Source organism: Megascapheus bottae, chromosome 2 (genome assembly GCF_031878675.1).
Source record: "Megascapheus bottae isolate mThoBot1 chromosome 2, mThoBot2.hap1, whole genome shotgun sequence".
In the NCBI taxonomy this organism is placed as follows: Eukaryota; Metazoa; Chordata; class Mammalia; order Rodentia; family Geomyidae; genus Megascapheus; species Megascapheus bottae.
The window spans coordinates 13,038,131-13,056,513 of NC_143510.1; the positions used below are offsets into that span (position 1 = coordinate 13,038,131).

Sequence of the window (18,383 nt, forward strand, 5' to 3'; positions counted from 1 at the left end):
CAAATCTCTGTACTATTTTGTTTGCATGAAGATTATAATCCTATTTATCCTTTTACTGGAGTATAAAGTTAAAATAAAGAACATAAGAAAAGTTTTATAAGACACTAAAGTTAAAAACAAATTGCTTATAAAGGAATAATTTGAATGAGTGGCAGCTAGAGAATGCACATTATATTAGTGAATGTTTATTGCCATTAAACACCAATTATTGCCTTATATGACTCTGGACCTGTTAGTGCCATGGTTTTTATTTTCCTATAAAGCTCAGAAACTCCCACCTTTTTTGATGTGAAATTTTCTGATTTACCTTCTGTTAGTTATTGATAACTGACTGGGCTCTAGTGGCTTATAATTGCATTTTTTTTTTTTTTGCCATGCCTGGGGTTGAACTCAGGTTTTGAGCACTGTCCTTGGGGCTTTCTCAAAGCTAGAGCTCTACCACTTGAGCCACAGCATCACTTCGGCTTTTTCTATATATGTGGTAACCAAGAAATCAAACCCTGGTCTTCATGCATGCTAGGCAGGCACTCTACCAGTAGGCCAAACTCCCAACCTCTTATACTTGTAATTCTAGCCACACTGAAGATAGAGATTTGAAGCCAGCCTGGGCAGAAAAGTCCTTGAGACTTTTCTATTCAATTAAGCAGCTAAACCAGAAGTTGAACTGTGGCTGTAGTGATCAGGTAACAACTTTGACTCCAAAAGCCTGGCAAAAACACAAGGGGCCTGAGTTCAAGCCCCAGTACCGGCACAAAAAAAGTAAAATAAAATAGTTTGTTTGTTTTTTTTTTTTTAAATTCAATGGCCAGATTCATTGTATAGTCCTTTGGTTGCCAGTCTCTATAGCAACATGTTAGGAAATCAGGTTTCAGATGTACGATATGGCTTATGTAGACTTTGTGAAACACCACCAGGGTCTTACAGGTATTGAACATGTTACTATACTTCTAAAACATAAGTTTTCAGGGTAGTGCCTTTTTTTTTTTTTTTTTTTTCCAATCCTGGGGCATGAACTGAGAGCCAGTGCCAATTCTGGCTTTTTCTGTGTATGTGGTACAGAGGAATCAAACACAGGGCTTCGTGCATGCTAGGCAAGCACTTTACCACTAGGCTCTGCTCCCAGTCCAGGGTAGAGTGATTTTTGCCCCAGAAGATATTAATCAATGTCTTGGAGACATTTTTTGTGGCCATAACTGGGGAGTAGAGGAGGAGGAAATATGTAATGGCATGAGTATTAGATGAGAGAAAGAGGTCATAAGCTTTGTTACTTAGTTCCCAGGCTACTAATATTCCTTTCCTGGGTATATCTGTCAGTTACAGGCATTCTCCATTCTTCCTGTCCACACACGGATTGCAACTAAAGTTCTGGACTCTCTTGATAACCTACCATTGGTCCAGCACTGCCCAGTAACCAGTGCCCTTCTTCATCAGGGTTAAATTCTCTATGGAGGTCATTTTATTTCACAAAAAGAAAGGATTGTGGCAAGGCTTCTGCTGGCACCAGTTTTCAAAGCCATGACTTCTGTTTCTTGCTCTTAAGCATTGGAGAAGCCAGGCATCCATGGCTCAGGCCTGTAATCCTACCTACTCAGGAAGCTGAGATCTGAGGATTGAGGTTCAAAACCACCCCAGGCACAAAAGTCCATAAGACTTATCTCTAATTAATTAGCAAATATCCAGAAGTAGAGCTGCAGCTAAAGAGGTAAAGCACTAGCTCAGAGTGGAAAAAGCTATGGGACAGCACTTAGGCCCTGAGTTCAAAGCCCAATACCAGCAGATAATTTTTTTGGCATGCATGTGCACATATACACACTACAAAAGCGTGGGATAACTATCCAGTTCATGTTTATGTAGGCTTTCTAAGCAGCTGAGTTCTGTGGTAATTTAGAAAAGTCCCCATGCTGATGAAATTTACCATCATTTCTTTGAAATGCAGTCATTTTTTTTCTGGCTCTAAATACCCAAATATAGACAGCTGACTTCCTTCGTGAATCCCTTTCCGTTTGGACCTGGTGTTTGCAAGATGGCTCAGGTTTTGTGTCGGAGGCTGTGTCCTCTGCTGCCACCTTGTGGCCTCTTGCTTGCCCAGATCCAGCGCCTTCCCTTAAAAAATGGCGTTTGGTAACGGCTTAGTTGGGCGGACTCTTCGCCCTGTGGGGCCTCTAACACCCTTCCTCAGTCATGGGTCTGCCAATGCTGGTTGTCCATGCAGCCTGGGGGAGAATCTGGGCCTGGCTCCAGAGACATGAGGCCCAGAGCCCCTTCCGGTCATCTGTGTCCCTCGGGGCTTCTGTGTCTGTTATGCAATCCTGGCCATCAGCCAGGAAATCAATGATCTCAACTGCCCAGCAGTAATCAGAGCTGACCTCACTGGCTTGGCCTGAAGAATGCCTCTTGCCACTTGCCACCTGGAGCTGGAATTCTCTTCATCTCAGTGAGAAGTAAAGCTTCCCCATCTGGATTCTGGATTCTGTCTTCCTTTGTAGGCCCTGTTACTGTGACTCGGTGTGTTACTGTGACTCGGTGTCTTGCCCTTTATCTTACCGTTGACAGTGACAAAGGTGTGTAGTTCCTGTTCCCTATAATTATGAAAGGATTCATGCTCTGTTGGCTGAGGACCTTTACCAGGAGATCTGGGAGACTGCCCTGAGCTAAGCTGTTGGCAGTTGAGCATCGACTCATTGCAGCAAAGAAAGCAGGAAAACGTTTTCTTCTTTTCTTTTTTATTGGTGCAGATTTCTTTTTCATCATAATGCTTACAGATAGCCAGGAGCTGGGGGCTCACGCCTGTAATCCTAACCGCTCAGGAGGCTGAGATCTGTGTATCCTAGTTTGATGTCAGCCTGAGCATTAAAGTCCCTGAGATTCTTACCTGCAATTAACCACCAGAATGCCAGAAGTGGAGCTATGACTCAAGTGGAAGCCCTGAGTGACAATGCTAAGGGATAGTGCTCCAGCTCTGAGTTCAAACCTCAATAATGGCATACACACATACAAAATAATAAGGCTTAAATATAACATCTGTATGCTTTAAAGCATCCCAACTGCTAATACAGACTCACAGTGCTTTAGAATTGTCCTCAAGTTGGCCCTTCCCTGATTCTACCCAGCTCCTAAAACAATATATGCAGCCAGTTTTCACCAAAACAAAGAGTGGGGAGTAGTAATATATGCCTGTAATCCTAGCTATCTGGAAGCGGGCAGTGAGCTTGAATCTAGCCTGGACACGCAGCAAGACCCTGCCTCACAAGAACAAAACAAAAAATGAGATGAGGAAGAGAGAGACAGAAATAAGGCTTGGGTGTTTGTTTTCGTCTGCGATCTCCTTTATAATAACTCAGAAGGAAAGACCTGTTTATGTAATTTCTGACTAGCCTCACTCCAAGAATAGTCAAACTTGGAGGTAAATTGCTGCTGACCTTGTGTGCACTGCCTTCTTAAAATTCAGATGTCATTTGCTGAATCAGAGTCATCTGTTCTTTTATGTTTCTTTTCTTTGCCTACATTTTCCTCTTCCTGAGTTCAGCCCAGAGTTAAAGAATTTTCTTTGTTGATTCTTGGCCCAAAATAGACTTTGTTTTTCTCTTCATAATCATATGTTTCCTTTATGTATAAAATAAAATAGTGGGGCCCAGTGGTTCATGCTTGCAATCTTAGCGACTTTAGGAAGCTAAGACCCAGAGGATTATTGTTCAAGGCCAGCCTGAGCAAAATGTTTCCAGTACTCCCTTTTTAACCAATGCCTAGATGCAGAGGCAAGAGCCTATTACCCCAGGAAAATCACAAGTGTGTAGATGCCAGCGCAGGTAGACAAATCTTTGAGACTGCATCTGAACAGAGGCTGTGTGGTGCTGTTCCCCCATCCAAATTCTGCCAGGAAGCAAAAAAAAAAAAAAAAAGGTGGATCATAGTCCAAGTGCAGGCCTGGCAAAAAATGAGGACCTACCTTTAAAAAAAAAAAAGTGCAAAAAGCTGGGCGCCGTGGCTCACACATGTAATGCTAGCTGCTCAGGAGACTGAGATTTAATCACAATTCAAAGCCAGCCTGGGGACTAAAAACCTGAGACTCTTTTCTCCAATTAACCACTAGAAAACAGAGTTGTGCTGTGGCTCAAGGGGTAGCATGGTAGCCTTAAGCTGAAGAGCTCAGGGACAGTGCCTAGGCCCAGAGTACAAGCCCCACAACTAACCCCCCCAAAATAAAAATATTCAAAAATAAGGAAGGAGGCTCAATCACGCTCATGTTAATAATTCTTGTTATTTGGGCTCCAAAATAACCAGCAAAATTTGTTGAACTGAAATCCCTTCGTATAACTACTAAAGATAATTTTAATTAATTATTTAAAAAATAAGAAGAAACAGGGTCAGAGGAATGCCCTAAGTGATAACTTACGACCTTGAGGTTGTAAGTTGAAACCTCAGTACCCCAAAAAAGAGGAGGAGGCTGGAAGCATGGCTCGCAGTAACCTGCCTACCTAGCATGAGGCCCTAAATTCAAATTCCAGTAAAGCACCCCCTCACACACAGAATTACATGTCTGCTCTTAAGCTTTAAGTAAATCTAAAGTTGTAGTCTAGGAGGAATAGAACTTATACCATTATTAACCTCAAAGGTGATTATGGTAAAGAGAAACGTCTTTATATACCCAAGGAGTATTTGCCCGAGAGGCCACTTGATGTCTAAAGATGAGCTGCTTTAAATCTGGGCTCCTAACCCCTGGAAATGTTAAGAGGTATTTTGTGTGATGAACTTTCTTTTTTCTTTTTCTTTTTAGTATTTTTGTTGTTATTATAAAGGTGATAGATGGGTTATAGTTTTATAAGTCAGATAATGAGTACATTTCTTTTTGGCCAGTGTCACCTCTTCCTTTACTACCTTTCCATTTTTCCCTCCCATCCCCATCTAGTTCATTTTCAGCTTTGTATCCAGTGAGTACCTCTGCTACATTTATTCACTCTTTGTCCCTCCATTTCTGTGCCCTATCCCTATTACCCACTGAGGTACCTCCTAATACACTAATAGTTGTTCAAGGAAATATTCAGCTGAATGGTTAATTAGATGATTGGCTATTTGTTTCATTTTGTTTCCCTAAGACGAGGCCTCACTCAGTGGCCTACACTGGTCTAGAACTCACAATCCACCAGCCTCTACCTCCTGAGTGCTAGGATTATGAGCATGTAACTTTCTCTTCCAATATCCCATTGGTTTCTCTGGGTGGTGGTGTTTATAACTGACCCAGTCATAGCACTCCTGGGATACCAGGATGCCATAAAGACACTTGCACATCCACGTTCATAGCTGCGTTATTCACGATAACCAAGCTATGGGAACAGCCCTACAATAGGTGAGTAGGTCAAGTAAATGTGGTACCTGTACACAATGGAACTTTACACAGCTATTAGAGTAGTATTGAAGCCAGGCACGGTGGTTCACACCTGTAATCCTAGCTACTTAGGAATCTGAGATATGAGGATCAAGGTTCAAAGCCAGCCAGGGGAACAAAAGGAAACCAGCAGTGGGGCTGTAACTCAAGGTGTAGGGTGGTAGCCTTGAGCTGACGAGCTTAGGGACAATGCCCAGGCCTAGAGTTCAAGCCTCAGGACCAACAACAAAAAAAAAATTACTAGTATGTATGCCAAACTTCTCCACACCATCCTTTACCTTCACTCCCTTTTTGGCCTCTTTTTCTTACTTTCTACTTAATGAGGGTGATGATGATAACAGCAGGGGTTCAGAGATGGGCTCAGCAAAGTATGAGGACTGTTCCTTTGTTTTCTGTGCCAGCCCTGGGGCTTGAACTCAGGGCCTGAGCACTGTCCCTGAGAATTTTTTGCTACTGTTCTTTTGTTGGGGGTGGAGGGGGAGTCCTGGGCCTGAGCATTGTCCTTGGACTTTCTCAAAGCTAGAGCTCTACCACTTGAGCCTCAGCACCATTTCCAGGTTATTTTTCTATGTATATGGTACCAAGGAATCAAACCCAGGTCTTCGTGCATGCTAGGCAAGCACTCTACCACTAGGCCAAACTCCCAGCCCCTGCTCAAGGTTACTGCTCTACCAGTTGAGCCATAGCTCCACTTCTGGTGCTTTCCGCCCTCTCCCACCCCCCCCCACACATTCTGGTAGTTAATTGGAGATAAGAGTCTCACAGACACTTCTAAATTCTCTTTATGAAGCTGGGCATTAGTGGCTTATGCCTGTAATACTACCTACACAGGAGGCTGAGATCTGAGGATCATGGTTTGAAGCCAGGCTAGTCAGGAAAGTGTGTAAGATTCTTCAATTAACCAGCAAAAAGATAAAAGTGGAGCACTAGCCTTGTGGGGGGGGCGGGGGGAAAGCTCAGGGATAGTGTCCAGGCCCTGAGTTCAAACCCAGAACATGCAGAATTTGTCTCTGCCATGAAAGGATGGTCTGACATAAGCAAACCAATAAATAGGATATACAGTATTGACAGGATGAAAGACAAAGCTGCAAGATCATCTCAACAGATGTGGAAAAAGCATTAGATGAAAACACAATCAATTGATGGTCATTAGTTTTACTGTAAAGGAACAGGAAGTGAAATCCCAAAGAAGAACTTTTAAGCTTTTCTCCACTTACCCTATCCCTGTCACTCTCCACACAGACTGAAACTCCTCTATTTCTTCCGATTTCCATCTCCTCCTACCCTTTTCCACACAGACTTCAGTTTCCCTAGTGATTTCTCACAGAGGTGGTGATGAATGACTTCAGAAGGAGCAGCATCTGAAGCTAATTTGCCACCTTAGCAGTCACAGTGTGTTCTGTTTCTTCACAAGTCCCAGCAATTTTTAGAGGCTGCATTGTTACTGAAAGGAAGAGCTAGCCTAGAGATTTTTTTTTTGATGGGTTGTAGGGCTTGAACTCAGGGCCTGAGCACTGTCCTTGGGCTTTCTCAAGGGTAGAGCTCTACCACTTGAGCCACAGCACCACTTCTGGCTTTTGCTATGTATGTGATATGGACAAATTGAACCCAGTCTTTGTGTTTGCTAGGCAAGCACTCTTACTGCTAGGCCAAACTCCTGGCCCAATGTTTCAGCTTTTTGAAAGATAATCTCCCTATGTTTCTGAGACTGGCCTTGAGCTATGCTCCTCTCACTTCAGCCTTCCATGTCCTGGGATTATACATATGCATAGAGTAACTTTATTACTAATCCATTATTATGCTAACAAAAAAATTACAAGAAACATCTTTTCTGATTGTTCTCATCGTTTTTGTTTTTGTTTTTTTCTTTTTTTGGTCAGCCACTGGGGCTTGAACTCAAGACCTAGACCCTGTCCCTGAGTTCTTTTGCTCAAGGCTAGTACTCTACTACTATGAACCCCAGCATTATTTACACTTTTTCAGTGGTTGGAGATAAGAATCTCAGAGATGTTCTGTCCCAGGCTGACTCTGAACCATCATCCTCAGATCTCAGCCTCCTGAGTAGCTAGGATTACAGGCGTGAGCCACCAGCACCTGGCTTGTTCTCACATTTTCTTTTTTTTTTGTTTTTGTTTTTGTTTATGTTGTTGTTGTTGTTGTTTTATTTTTTTTATTTTTTTATTGTAATTAGTAAAAGGGTTACATGATATTTGCCAGATAGAAGGTGCATTAATTCACATACATTGATACCCTTTTGTCCTCACATTTTCAACCAGCAGTTCAGGGTTACTACAGGGAAACAGCATTTCAAGATTTTTGTGGTTTCTTAATGACTGTTCATTCATTCTCCAGGAACTCTCATAAAAATGATTAGGCCATATGCTTTTCCCCAAGGGATTTATTAAAATAGCCTTATGACATGGATGTTGAGGTGTCAGTTGTTCATTTAATGATCAGTGGTAAAATACCCAATTTAGCTCTACAATATGGTGATGAAATAATCTCAGGCCCTGAGTTCAAGCTCCAAGACTGACAAAAAGAAAAAAAAATTATGTGACGTGTGTGTGTGTGTGTGTGTGTGTGTGTGTGTGTGTGTGTGTGTGTGTTTAAATGTGCATGCTGGCACTGGAATGTGAACTCAGGGCCTGGGAGCTGTCACTTACCTTTTTTTGTTAAAAAAGAGTGCTCTATCATTTTAGTCACAGCTCCACTCTAAATTTTTGCTGGTTAGCTGGGGATGAGAGTCTCATGGACTTTCTTGTTTGGTCCAGTTGCAAACCAGTATCTTCAGGTCTCAGCCTCCAGAGAAACTAAGATTACAGGCATATGCCACTGGTACCCAGAAATAATATGAATTTATAAAGTCAGAGACTTTGGAGACAATAACCATGGCTAACACAGCAGATGAATGAAGGAATCTGATATTTTACAAAGACTTTTTTGTCAGAATACCTCCTTATCACTTCCTGATGCCAAAACTGCTTCCACTGTTATCTTCACCCTAAAGTAAAATCTGGTGTACACATTCTTTGTGTCAAAGCCCAGCCACAAAAACAGAGACTATAGGCTTTATAGCTGCTTTTGTGGTACACTGGATGCTTCAGTGATGCTGCTACTTTTCCTTGTTCTGAACACAACCTTTTCATTTTTCTTTTTTGCTAATCCTGGGGCTTGAACTCAGGGCCTGGGCACTGTCCTTGGATATGTTTTGCTCAAGGCTAGTACTCTGTCACTTGAGCCATAGCACCACTTCTGGCTTTTTCTGAGTATGTGATACTGAGGAATTGAACCCAGGGTTTCATGCATGCTAGGCAAGCACTCTACTACCAGTCTACATTCCCGGCCCCCAACCTTTTCTTTTTTTAATCTTGTATTAATAGTTTGTCCCCTGTTTTTTGTTTGTTTGTTTGTTGTTTTTGTTTGTTTGCTGGTCCTGGGGCTTGACCTCTGGATCTCAGTGCTGTCCCCTGAGCTTCTTGGCCCAGGGCAAGTGCTCTACCACTTGAGCCACAGCACCAGTTCTGGATTTTTTGACTAGTTTATTGTAGATGAATTTCACAGACATTCCTGCCCAGACTGGCTTTGAACTGTGATCCTCAGATTTTAAGTGGTTAGGATTACAGGCGTGTGCCATGGGCACCCAGCTTCTTTAATTTTTTTTCTTTTTTCTTTTCTTTCTTTCTTTTTTTTCTTTTTCTTTTTTTTTTTTTTTTTTGTGGGTCATTGGGGCTTGAACTCTGGGCCTGGGCATTGTCCCTGAGCTCATCAGCTCAAGGCTACAGTACTACCCCTGCACCACAGCCCCACTTCCTGTTTTCTAGTGATTAATGGAGATAAGAGTCTCACAGTCTTTAGTGCCCGGGATGGCTCTGAACCAAGATCCTCAGATATCAGCCTCCTGAGTAACTAGGATTACAAGCATGAGCCACGGCACCTGGCTTCTTTCTTTTCTTTTCTTTCTTTTTAGTGCTGTACTATGCTGTGTTGTGCTGTGTGTGTGTGTGTGTGTGTTGATCCCTGGGGCTTAAACTCAGTACCTGGGTGCTGTCCTTGGGCTTCTTCACTCAAGGCTAGCACTCTATCACTTAAATTATGATGACTTAACTTCCAGCTTTTGTGTGTGTGTGTGTGTCAGTCCTTGGGGCTTGAACTCCGGGCCTGGAAACTGTCCTTGGATACTTTTTGCTACCACCCTGGCTCCACTTCCAGCTTTTTGCATGGTAAATGTGGATAAGAATCACATAGAGCATGGCCAGGAGTTTGGCCTAGTGGTAGAGTGCTCGCCTAGCAGCATGAAGACCCAGGTTTGATTCCTCGGTACCACATACATAGAAAAAATCCAGAAGTGGTGCTGAGGCTCAAGTAGTAGAGCTCTCGCCTTGAGAAAGTCCAAGGACAGGGCTCAGGCCCTGAGCTCAAGCCCAGGACTGGCAAAAATAAATAAATAAATAAATCACAAAGACTTTCTGCACAGGGTGGCTTCATACCATGATCCTCAGCTCTCAGTCTCCTGTGTAGCTAGGACTTGAGGTCTGAGCCACTGGTGCCCAGATATACTAAAATCTAGAAGAAAAAAAAAGTTCAGTCACTCAAATGCCATGCATTTCAGATAAGGGATATTTAATACACTGGTATCTAGATAATGGGAGAAATACAAATGCCCAGCTAAAACAGAAACTGGCATTTCAACTTAGTGAGGGGTTGCAAAGAATGGTTTGGGAAATTATGTATTCCTTTTTTTTCCCCGTGCCAATCCTGGGGATTGAACTTGGGCTTTTTCTGTGTATGTGGTACTAAGAAATCAAATCCAGGGCGTCCTGCATGCTAGGCAAGCACTCTACCATCAGGCCATGCTCCTGGTCCCTGTGTATTCCTCTTGAAAAAAAGAAAATTGAGCTGGATTCTGGTGGCTCATGACTATAATCCTAGCTACTCAGAGCTGAGCTATGAGGTTCAAAGCCAGTCCTGGCAGGAAAGTACATGAGATTTTTATCTCAAATTAACCACCAGAAAATTAGAAGTGGAGCTGTGGCTCAGAGTGGTAGAGCATTAGTATTGCGCAAACTGGCTCAGGGACAGTGCCCAGGCCCTGAGTTCAAAAAAGAAAACAAAACTGAATCTCATCCTAGCCACAAAATTGTACACAGAAAAAAAATTGAAGAAGTTTATAGGAACACATAAGAGATGATCTTTATGACCTTATATAAATCAGAAGGATTCCTGAGACACATTTTGATACAGTGAAAAGGCACACTACAAACAAAGAGATTGCTACATCTTCTGGTAAGAAAGTTAAGACTTTTTTTAAATGAAGATATTGCAGAAAGAGCAAACACAAATTCCTGTGGTGGTTAATTTCATGCATCAGTTTGACTAAGTTAAGGCTTAGGCAGATACTTAGTTAAAATATTTGTTCCTCAACACAAATGTTGGTAGAGAGATAGGGAGAGGGGAACCCCACTGCACTGCTGGTGGGAAAGTAAACCAATACAGCCACTCTGGACAGCATTCTAGAGCTTTCTCAAAAAACTAAACATAGGGCTGGAAGTGTGACTTAATGGAGAGTGCTTGACTATCATGCATGAAGCCTTGGGTTTGATTCCTCAGTACTACATAAGAAAAAAAGGCTGTACATGTTGCTGTGGCTCAAGTGATAGAGTGCTAGCCTTAAGCAAAAGAAGCTCAGGGACAGTGCCCAGCTCTGAGTTCAAACTCTAGGACTGGCACCAAAAAAAAAAAGAGAAGAAGAAGAAGGAGGGGTAGGAGAAGGAAAAGGAGGAGGAAGAAGAATCTACCAGGAAGAAAAGGGAAAGAAAGAATGAGAACACACTAAAAATTGATAAGCCATCGATATATTGTAGAAACAAGAGGAAAAACTCCAAAGCAGAATGTTTTAATGATTGACAGATAACTTAATCAAGCATTATTAAATGAAAGAAAAAATATAAAGAATGAGTAAGGCCAGCCATAGATACGCACAAAAAATACAGGGAGTTAATAGCTATGAGAATTATGTGACAGAATCATGGCTATATAATGTGTGTATATGTAAAATAATAAAGAGCCTTGTGAATGCAAGGCAAGCTCTCTACCACAGAGCCCTATTCCTAATCTTTGATTTTATGACACAGTCTCACTGTGTAGCCCAGGCTGTCTTTGAACTTGTGTTAGCCAGTGTTGTCCTCAAACTCCACTTGTGTCTACCTTCTAAGCTCTGGGATTACAGATATGCCACCACACATGGCTGATTTGTTATTAAATCTTCCAAGTTCTGTACAGTAGGTAAATGTGATTGTTATTTCCATTTCCCAAGTGAAGAAATTATAGCATAGAGAAGTAGAAGAATTGTTTAATGATATAAAGCTGTGACAGGAATCTAGACAGTCTAGCACTTTAGTAGCATCTTCAAATATTCATCTCAGTGAACAATAAAGACCAGAAAACTCTCACAAACCACTTCATGCAGTTCCTTTGTTATAAGAGGATTTTCAAACTTGTCCTAAAACACAATCAACTATCTGCAAAGGAAGCAGTAAGGTTGGTGTTGGCCCGACATAACATGGTCAAATTCATCCACTTTTGAAGTAGCGAAATGAGTTGGGCATGCATGGCTCATGCCTATAACCCTAGGTACTCAGGAAGTTGAGATCTGAGGATCAAGGGTCAAAGCCCTGGCAGGAAAGTTCATGAGACTCTTAACTCCAGTTAACTTCCAAAAAGCCAGATGTGGAGGTGTGGCTCAAAAGATAGAGCACTAACTTCAGGAAAACAAATCAAAAACTAAGGGATAGGACTGGGGATGTGGCTTAGTGGTGGAGTGCTTGTCTAGCATGCATGAAGCTCTGGGTTCAAGACATCAGTACCTTATAAACAGAAAAAGTCAGAAATGGTGCTGTAGCTTAGAAAAAGAAGCTCAGGGACAAGCCGGGAGTGCTGGCTCACACCTTTAATCCTGGCTGCTCAGGAGGCTGAGTTTTGAGGATCAAGGTTCAAAGTGAGCCTGGGCACTGGAAAACCATGAGACTCTTATCTCCAATTAATCATTAGAAAATGGGAACTGGGGCTGTGGCTCAAGGGAAGGGCGGTAGCCTTGAGTTGAAGAGCTCAGGGACAGCGCCCAGACCCAGAGCTCAACCTACATGACCCCTACCAACCCCCACAAAAAGCTCAGGGACAGTGCCCAGGCCCTGAATTCAAGCCCGAGGACTGTCAACAAGTGCTGGGTGTGGTGGCTCACACCTGTAATCCTAGCTACTCAGGAGGCTGAGGTCTGAGGATCAAGGTTCAAAGGCAGCTGGGGAACAAAAGAACCTGAGACTCTTATTTCCAATTAACCTCTAGAAAATGGGAATTGGGGCTTGGCTCAAGGGTAGGGCGGTAGCCTTGAGTTGAAGAGCTAAGGGACAGCACCCAGGCTGAATTCAATCCCAAAGACCCACAAGAAAAAAAAGAAGGAGGAGGAGGAGGAGGAGGAAGAGAGAGAGAGAGAGAGAGAGAGAGAGAGAGAGAGAGAGAGAGAGAGAGAGAGAGAGAGAGAGAGAGAGGAGAAGGGGAGAGAGGGAGAGAGAGAGAAAGAGAGAGAGTGAAAGCCAAGAGAAAGAAAGCCGAGAGAGAGAGAAAGCCGAGAGAGAGAGAGAGAGAGAGAGAGAGAGAGAGAGAGAGAGAGAGAGAGAGAGAGAGAGAGAGAGCGGGCGCCAAGTTACTGGCCAGGAAAACAGTTAACAAAGGAAATTAAGCATCATATAAACTGCTAAAAGTATGATTATATAATAAATCTAAACAATTTTCAAAAGATTTTTTTTAACCAATCGTGGGATTGAACTCAGGGCCTGAGCACTGTCCTTGGGCTTTCCTCAAGGCTAGTGTCTACCACTTGAACCACAGCACCACTTCTGGCTTTTTTCCCCCATTTTGTATGTGATACCAAAGAATTGAATCCAGGCCTTTATGCATGCCAGACATGCACTCTCCTTTGACACTTTATGCTCAAGGCTAGTGCTCTGCCATTTGAGCCACAGTGCTACTTCTGTCCTTTTCTGAGTATGTGGTACGAAGGAATCAAACCCAGGGCTTTGTGCATGCTAGCTGAGTACCCTACCACGAGGCTACATCCTAGCCCAAAATTTCAAGTGTTTTTTAAAGTGAAGAAGCCAGTTTTACAAGGTGGAGATTGTAAAGAGGGAAGAATTTGGCGGGGTGTGGTAACTTACACCTGTAATCCTAGCTACTCAGGAGGCTGAGATCTGAGGATTGCAGTTCAAAGCCAGCCCAAAGAAGAGAGACTCTTATCTCCAATTAATCTCTAGAAAAAAAAAAAAAAACAGAAGTGGGTCTGTGGCTCAAGGGTAGCCTTGAGCTGAAGAGCTCAGAGAGAGCGCCCAGGCCCAGAGTTCAAGTCCCATGATAGGTAAAAAAACAAAAAGGAAAAATTTCCTCGAGGAGCTAATATCTTCAAGTTAGCTAAGGAAATTACTTTTTTTGTCAGTCAAGGACATGAACTCATGACCTGGGTGCTGTTCTGAGCTCTTTTGCTAAAGGCTGGCTTTCTACTACTTTGAGTCACAGCATCACTTCTGGTTTTTCTGGTGGTTAACTGGAGATAAGAGTCTCATGAACTTTCCCACCAGAGCTGGCTTGGACCCTGGATCCTCCGCTCTCAGCCTCCTAGGATTACAGAAGTGAGCCACCAGTTGTTGGGTCCGCCTGGAAGAAATGACTTCTTCCCTTGGTTCTCTTCCTCTGCACCCTGGAAATCCCCACCCAGAGCCTGTTACCCTGGCAACTGGCATGCCTGGGGGCAGTGGGAGGTCCCCACTGAGGCATTTCCCCATCCTCTGAGGTCACATCCACTTCCGATGTGGTCACACCCCTCTCTCTATAATCTCTTACTTCCCGCCCTAAGCTCTCTTGCTCACTGGACTCCATCTTGGGCGGCAGGAGCCTGCTCTTTCCTCACCCAATAAACCCTCTTCTCCTGCACTGCGTGGAGTTTCCTTTCGGCAGACCTTACATTTGGTGCCTGACTCAGATGGGGGAGAGGGTCAGGAGTGGCTGGATCCCCTCAGTTTCTTGAGGGTCAATCCGCCTTCTGCCCCCTCACTCCCAGACCTCCACCTTTCCCATTGCTGGCTGTGCATTCGCTACAGTTTCCTGTCTGCACCTGGTGAGTGACTCCTGCCTGCAGGCCTCTTTTCTGTCTCTCTTAACCCACCCCTGCCCAGGGTTCTCTCCCTGTGTCTCGTTTAAGACCCGGCACCCCCCAATCTGTTGTGGTGAGATTGGATTCCCCCTCCCCCCACACACTCTCCTTTTCCACTCAACATCCTTATTGACTCTACCCAATGACATCCTCACTGACTCCACCCCTCCCTGGTGACCTCACTAACTCTTCCCCTACCTCCTCACTGACTTCACTTCCTCTTAGGGTTTCTTATTACAATGGGGTCTCATCAGTCTCCCCATGCCAGGACACCCACTTGGGATATCTTTTGTGCTCTTTATTCTTTTACTCAGGGACTCCATAAAGCCAAACCGCTCATCTTTTATTGCGATTGTGTCTGGCCAAAGTCTAGGCTAGACAACTGGTCTCAATGGCCCCAGAATGGGACTTTGGATTATAATATTCTCAGGAATTGAGACAGTTTCTGCCAACACAATGGCAAATGGCCAGAGGTTCTATATGGTCAGGCTTTCTTTGCTCTCCATGCTTGCCCTTCTCTCTACCAGTCCTACTCAACTTTCCCTAGCTTCCTGGCACAGGGGCAGCCTGCCCCTGCCAAATCACCAAAGAGCCTGGAGCCTCTTCCTAACCCTAAAGTGCCTGATCCCCTGCTCAACATTGAAGACTCTGCTCCTCCTCCCCAAGCTGAACCTTTCCTGCCTTCACCTCCTTTTTCCTCCCCTCCTGAAGTTCACACCCAATCCTGCACAGGTGGCTCAGCAGCCCCCTTATTTCCTCTGGGAGAGGTGGCAGGGGCGGACGGAGTTTGTTGTGTGCAGGTCCTCTGTTCAAGGACCCATCTTTCCCAGATCGAGAAGCGACTGGGATCTTACTCCCAAGACCCTAATAATTATATCAAAGAGTTTAAATACCTTGTTCAGACCTATGACCTCACCTGGCATGACTTATATACAGTCCTGTCCACTACCTTTACCTCTGAAGAAAAGGAAAGGGTTTGGGTTGCAGTCCAGGCACATGCTGATGAAACCCACTCCCTAGACAATACTTTCCCAGTAGGGGCAACGGCTGTGACCAGGGAAGAGCCCAAATGGGATTATGAAAATAATGCGCCTGGAAGGGTAGCAGAAATAGGAAGGTAACCTGCCTGGTAGCTGGCCTCCAGAAGGCAGCCCACCATGCAGTCAACTATGATAAACTAGAGGAGGTTACCCAGAGACCCACTGAAAACCCTGCCGAATTTCTTAATCACCTTGCAGTGGCATTCCAGTGTTATACTAAGCTGGACCCGGAGTCAAAAGAAGGTATAATGGTCCTTAATACATATTTTATTTCCCAATCAGTTCCCGATATTAAAAAAAAGGCAGAGAATGGCCCTCAAACCCCCCAAGGAGATCTGGTGAGCATGGCCTTTAAAGTTTTTAACAACCAGGAGGAACAGAAAAAAGCTGACAAGGCTGCCCATAATAGGAAAAGTTGCCAGCTCCTGGCTGCTGCCCTCGGGGCTCCTCAAAGAAGAGGCGCCCAACGCACACCACCCAGACCATGCCTTAAGTGTGGCAAGGAAGGCCACTGGGCAAGAGCTTGCCCTACTCTTCGACCACCCTCTGGACCCTGCCAAAGTGTGGACAGCCAGGACACTGGGGAATCGACTATCCCTCCTTGTCTCTACAAGGTGGGCCAGTCCCTCCCACACCCCCCACACATGGGGAGGAACCCAATTTATCCGAGATACTCAGCTTGGCAACGGAAGTGCGATGCTGCCCAGGGCCGCTGGATCCCACAAGCCTCACAATGGAGGAGCCAGGGTATGTCTCCAGGTTGCAGGCACGCTACTTGTATCCTTTCTTTTGGATATGGGAGCCAGTTATTCATTGTTACCTGAGTATTCCAGCCTGTCTTTTCCCTCCCAGATCTCAGTGGTGAATGTAGATGGCTTTCTTACTTGCTCTGCAACTACCCATGTAGAATAGATAACTTTGCTTTTCTTCTTTTTTCTTTTTTCCAGACACAGGTATCACTATGTGGTCCAGGCTGTCTTTGAACTTTCAACCCTCCTATCTCAGCCTCCTGTGTACCAGGATTACAGGTGTGCCCTCACATTTATCTAGGAATAGCATTATGAAGAATATAAATCTGGGTCCAGAATGCTCACGTCTATAATCCTAGCTACTCAAGAAGCTGAGATCTAAGAGTCAAAGTTCAAAGCCAGCCTAGGCAGGAGAGTCCGTGAGACTCATCACTGATTAACCATCAAAAACCCCGAGAAACAGAGGTGTGGCTCAAGTGGCAGAGTGCCAGCCTTGAATGAAAAAGCTAAGAAAGAGCACCAAGGCTTTGAGTTCAAGCCCCAACAATGACATTGTAATTTATATACAAACCAACTGGCAATGAAAGAAATTCTGTTATTGTTCTAATAATAAAATTAAATATCCATCGAATTTTGAAATCTAAATGAAACATTGAAATAAAAGACCCAACTAAAATGTGACAAGTGGGCCAGTTATGTAAGCAGCAGACTGACCCTTCTTGCCCCTTTGTCTCCAGTGGCCATTAGCCCTTCTTGAGTGGGTGAAGACGGAAGCACCTATCCACCAGAGGCCACGCCCACCCCACCCTCACCCCACTCCTATGCGCATGCACAAATCTCAGGACCTCCCTCTTTCTCAGGATGTGTGGAGATTATTCCATGGCTTTCCTGTCCCAAACTTTTCTTAGTGCTTGCTTCACATCTTTGTTCCTCAAGGAGTAGATTAAGGGGTTCAGCATGGGAATGACCACCGTGTAGATCACAGCTAGTGTGCGGTCCTGGGTCAGGGAGTAGCTGGAGCTGGGACGCAGGTACATGAAAATGGTTGTGCCAAAGAAGAGACAGACAGCAGTGAGGTGGGAAGCACAGGTGGAAAATGCCTTGACCCTCCCCTGGGCCGAGTTCATCTGCAAGATCGTGATGAGGATGAAGAAGTAGGAGATGAGGATAGTGAGGGTACAGCTCAAGAGGTTGAAACCGGCAAAGATGAAGAGCAGGATCTCACACAGGAAAGTGTCCACGCAGGACAGAGACAGGATGGGTGGTCCATCACAGAAGAAATGAGTGATCACGTGAGCCCCACAGAACCTCAGACTGAAGATACAGCTTGTGTGGATGAGAGAATTGAGAAAGCCTGCAGTGTAGAAACCCACAATGGGAGCCACACACACCTCAGGAGACAAGACGCTTGCGTAGAGCAGAGGGCTGCGAATGGCCACATACCGGTCATAGGCCATGGCAGCGATGAGATAGCACTCACTGGTGGCAAAACCCGCATAAAAGAACATCTGGACCATGCAGCCAAGGTAAGAGATCATCTTTCTTTTAACCAAGAAGTTCACCAGCGTCTGGGGAACCACGGTGGAAGAGTAGCAGAAATCCAAGAAGGAGAGGCTCTTCAGGAGAGTGTACATAGGAGTGTGCAGGGGTGCACTGGTGTGAATTAGCAGGAACATGAGCAGGTTCCCCGAAACTGTGAGGGCATACATGCCCAAAAAAACTACAAAGAGCAGCTTCTGGAGCTGGGGGTCACTGGTGAGCCCCAGGAGCTCAAAATCCACCCAAGAGCTTAGGTTGTTGTCTTGCATATTATTGAGCAGTATGGGAATGACAGAGGATGCTACTGGAAGAGATACTGGACCCCGAAAGTTCTTAGGGGTTTCTTCTGGGGATTAGTTTTATTATTCTTATTGAGGATCTTTGGCTGTGTCACTGAAACTGTCGGAAGAAAGCATTATTTGAGAAGCTATGGGAAAATGTGAAAGAAATATATACATGGAGAAATACAGAAA

The 18,383-nt window shown here is 44.3% G+C and overlaps 1 protein-coding gene across 1 annotated transcript; it reads right to left on the reverse strand.

Moving 5' to 3' along the window:
* Positions 1–17,243: 17,243 nt before the first annotated feature.
* On the reverse strand, positions 17,244–18,179 carry Or5au1 (olfactory receptor family 5 subfamily AU member 1). The gene has a single exon (XM_090355038.1). It carries the CDS (start codon positions 18,177–18,179, stop codon positions 17,244–17,246), a length of 936 nt encoding a protein of 311 aa, XP_090211164.1.
* Between the last annotated feature and the right edge of the window lie 204 nt (positions 18,180–18,383).

Excerpts from the sequence above, each read along its gene's own strand:
- Or5au1 (XM_090355038.1), bottom strand. The coding sequence starts at position 18,179 with ATGCAAGACAACAACCTAAGCTCTTGGGTGGATTTTGAGCTCCTGGGG.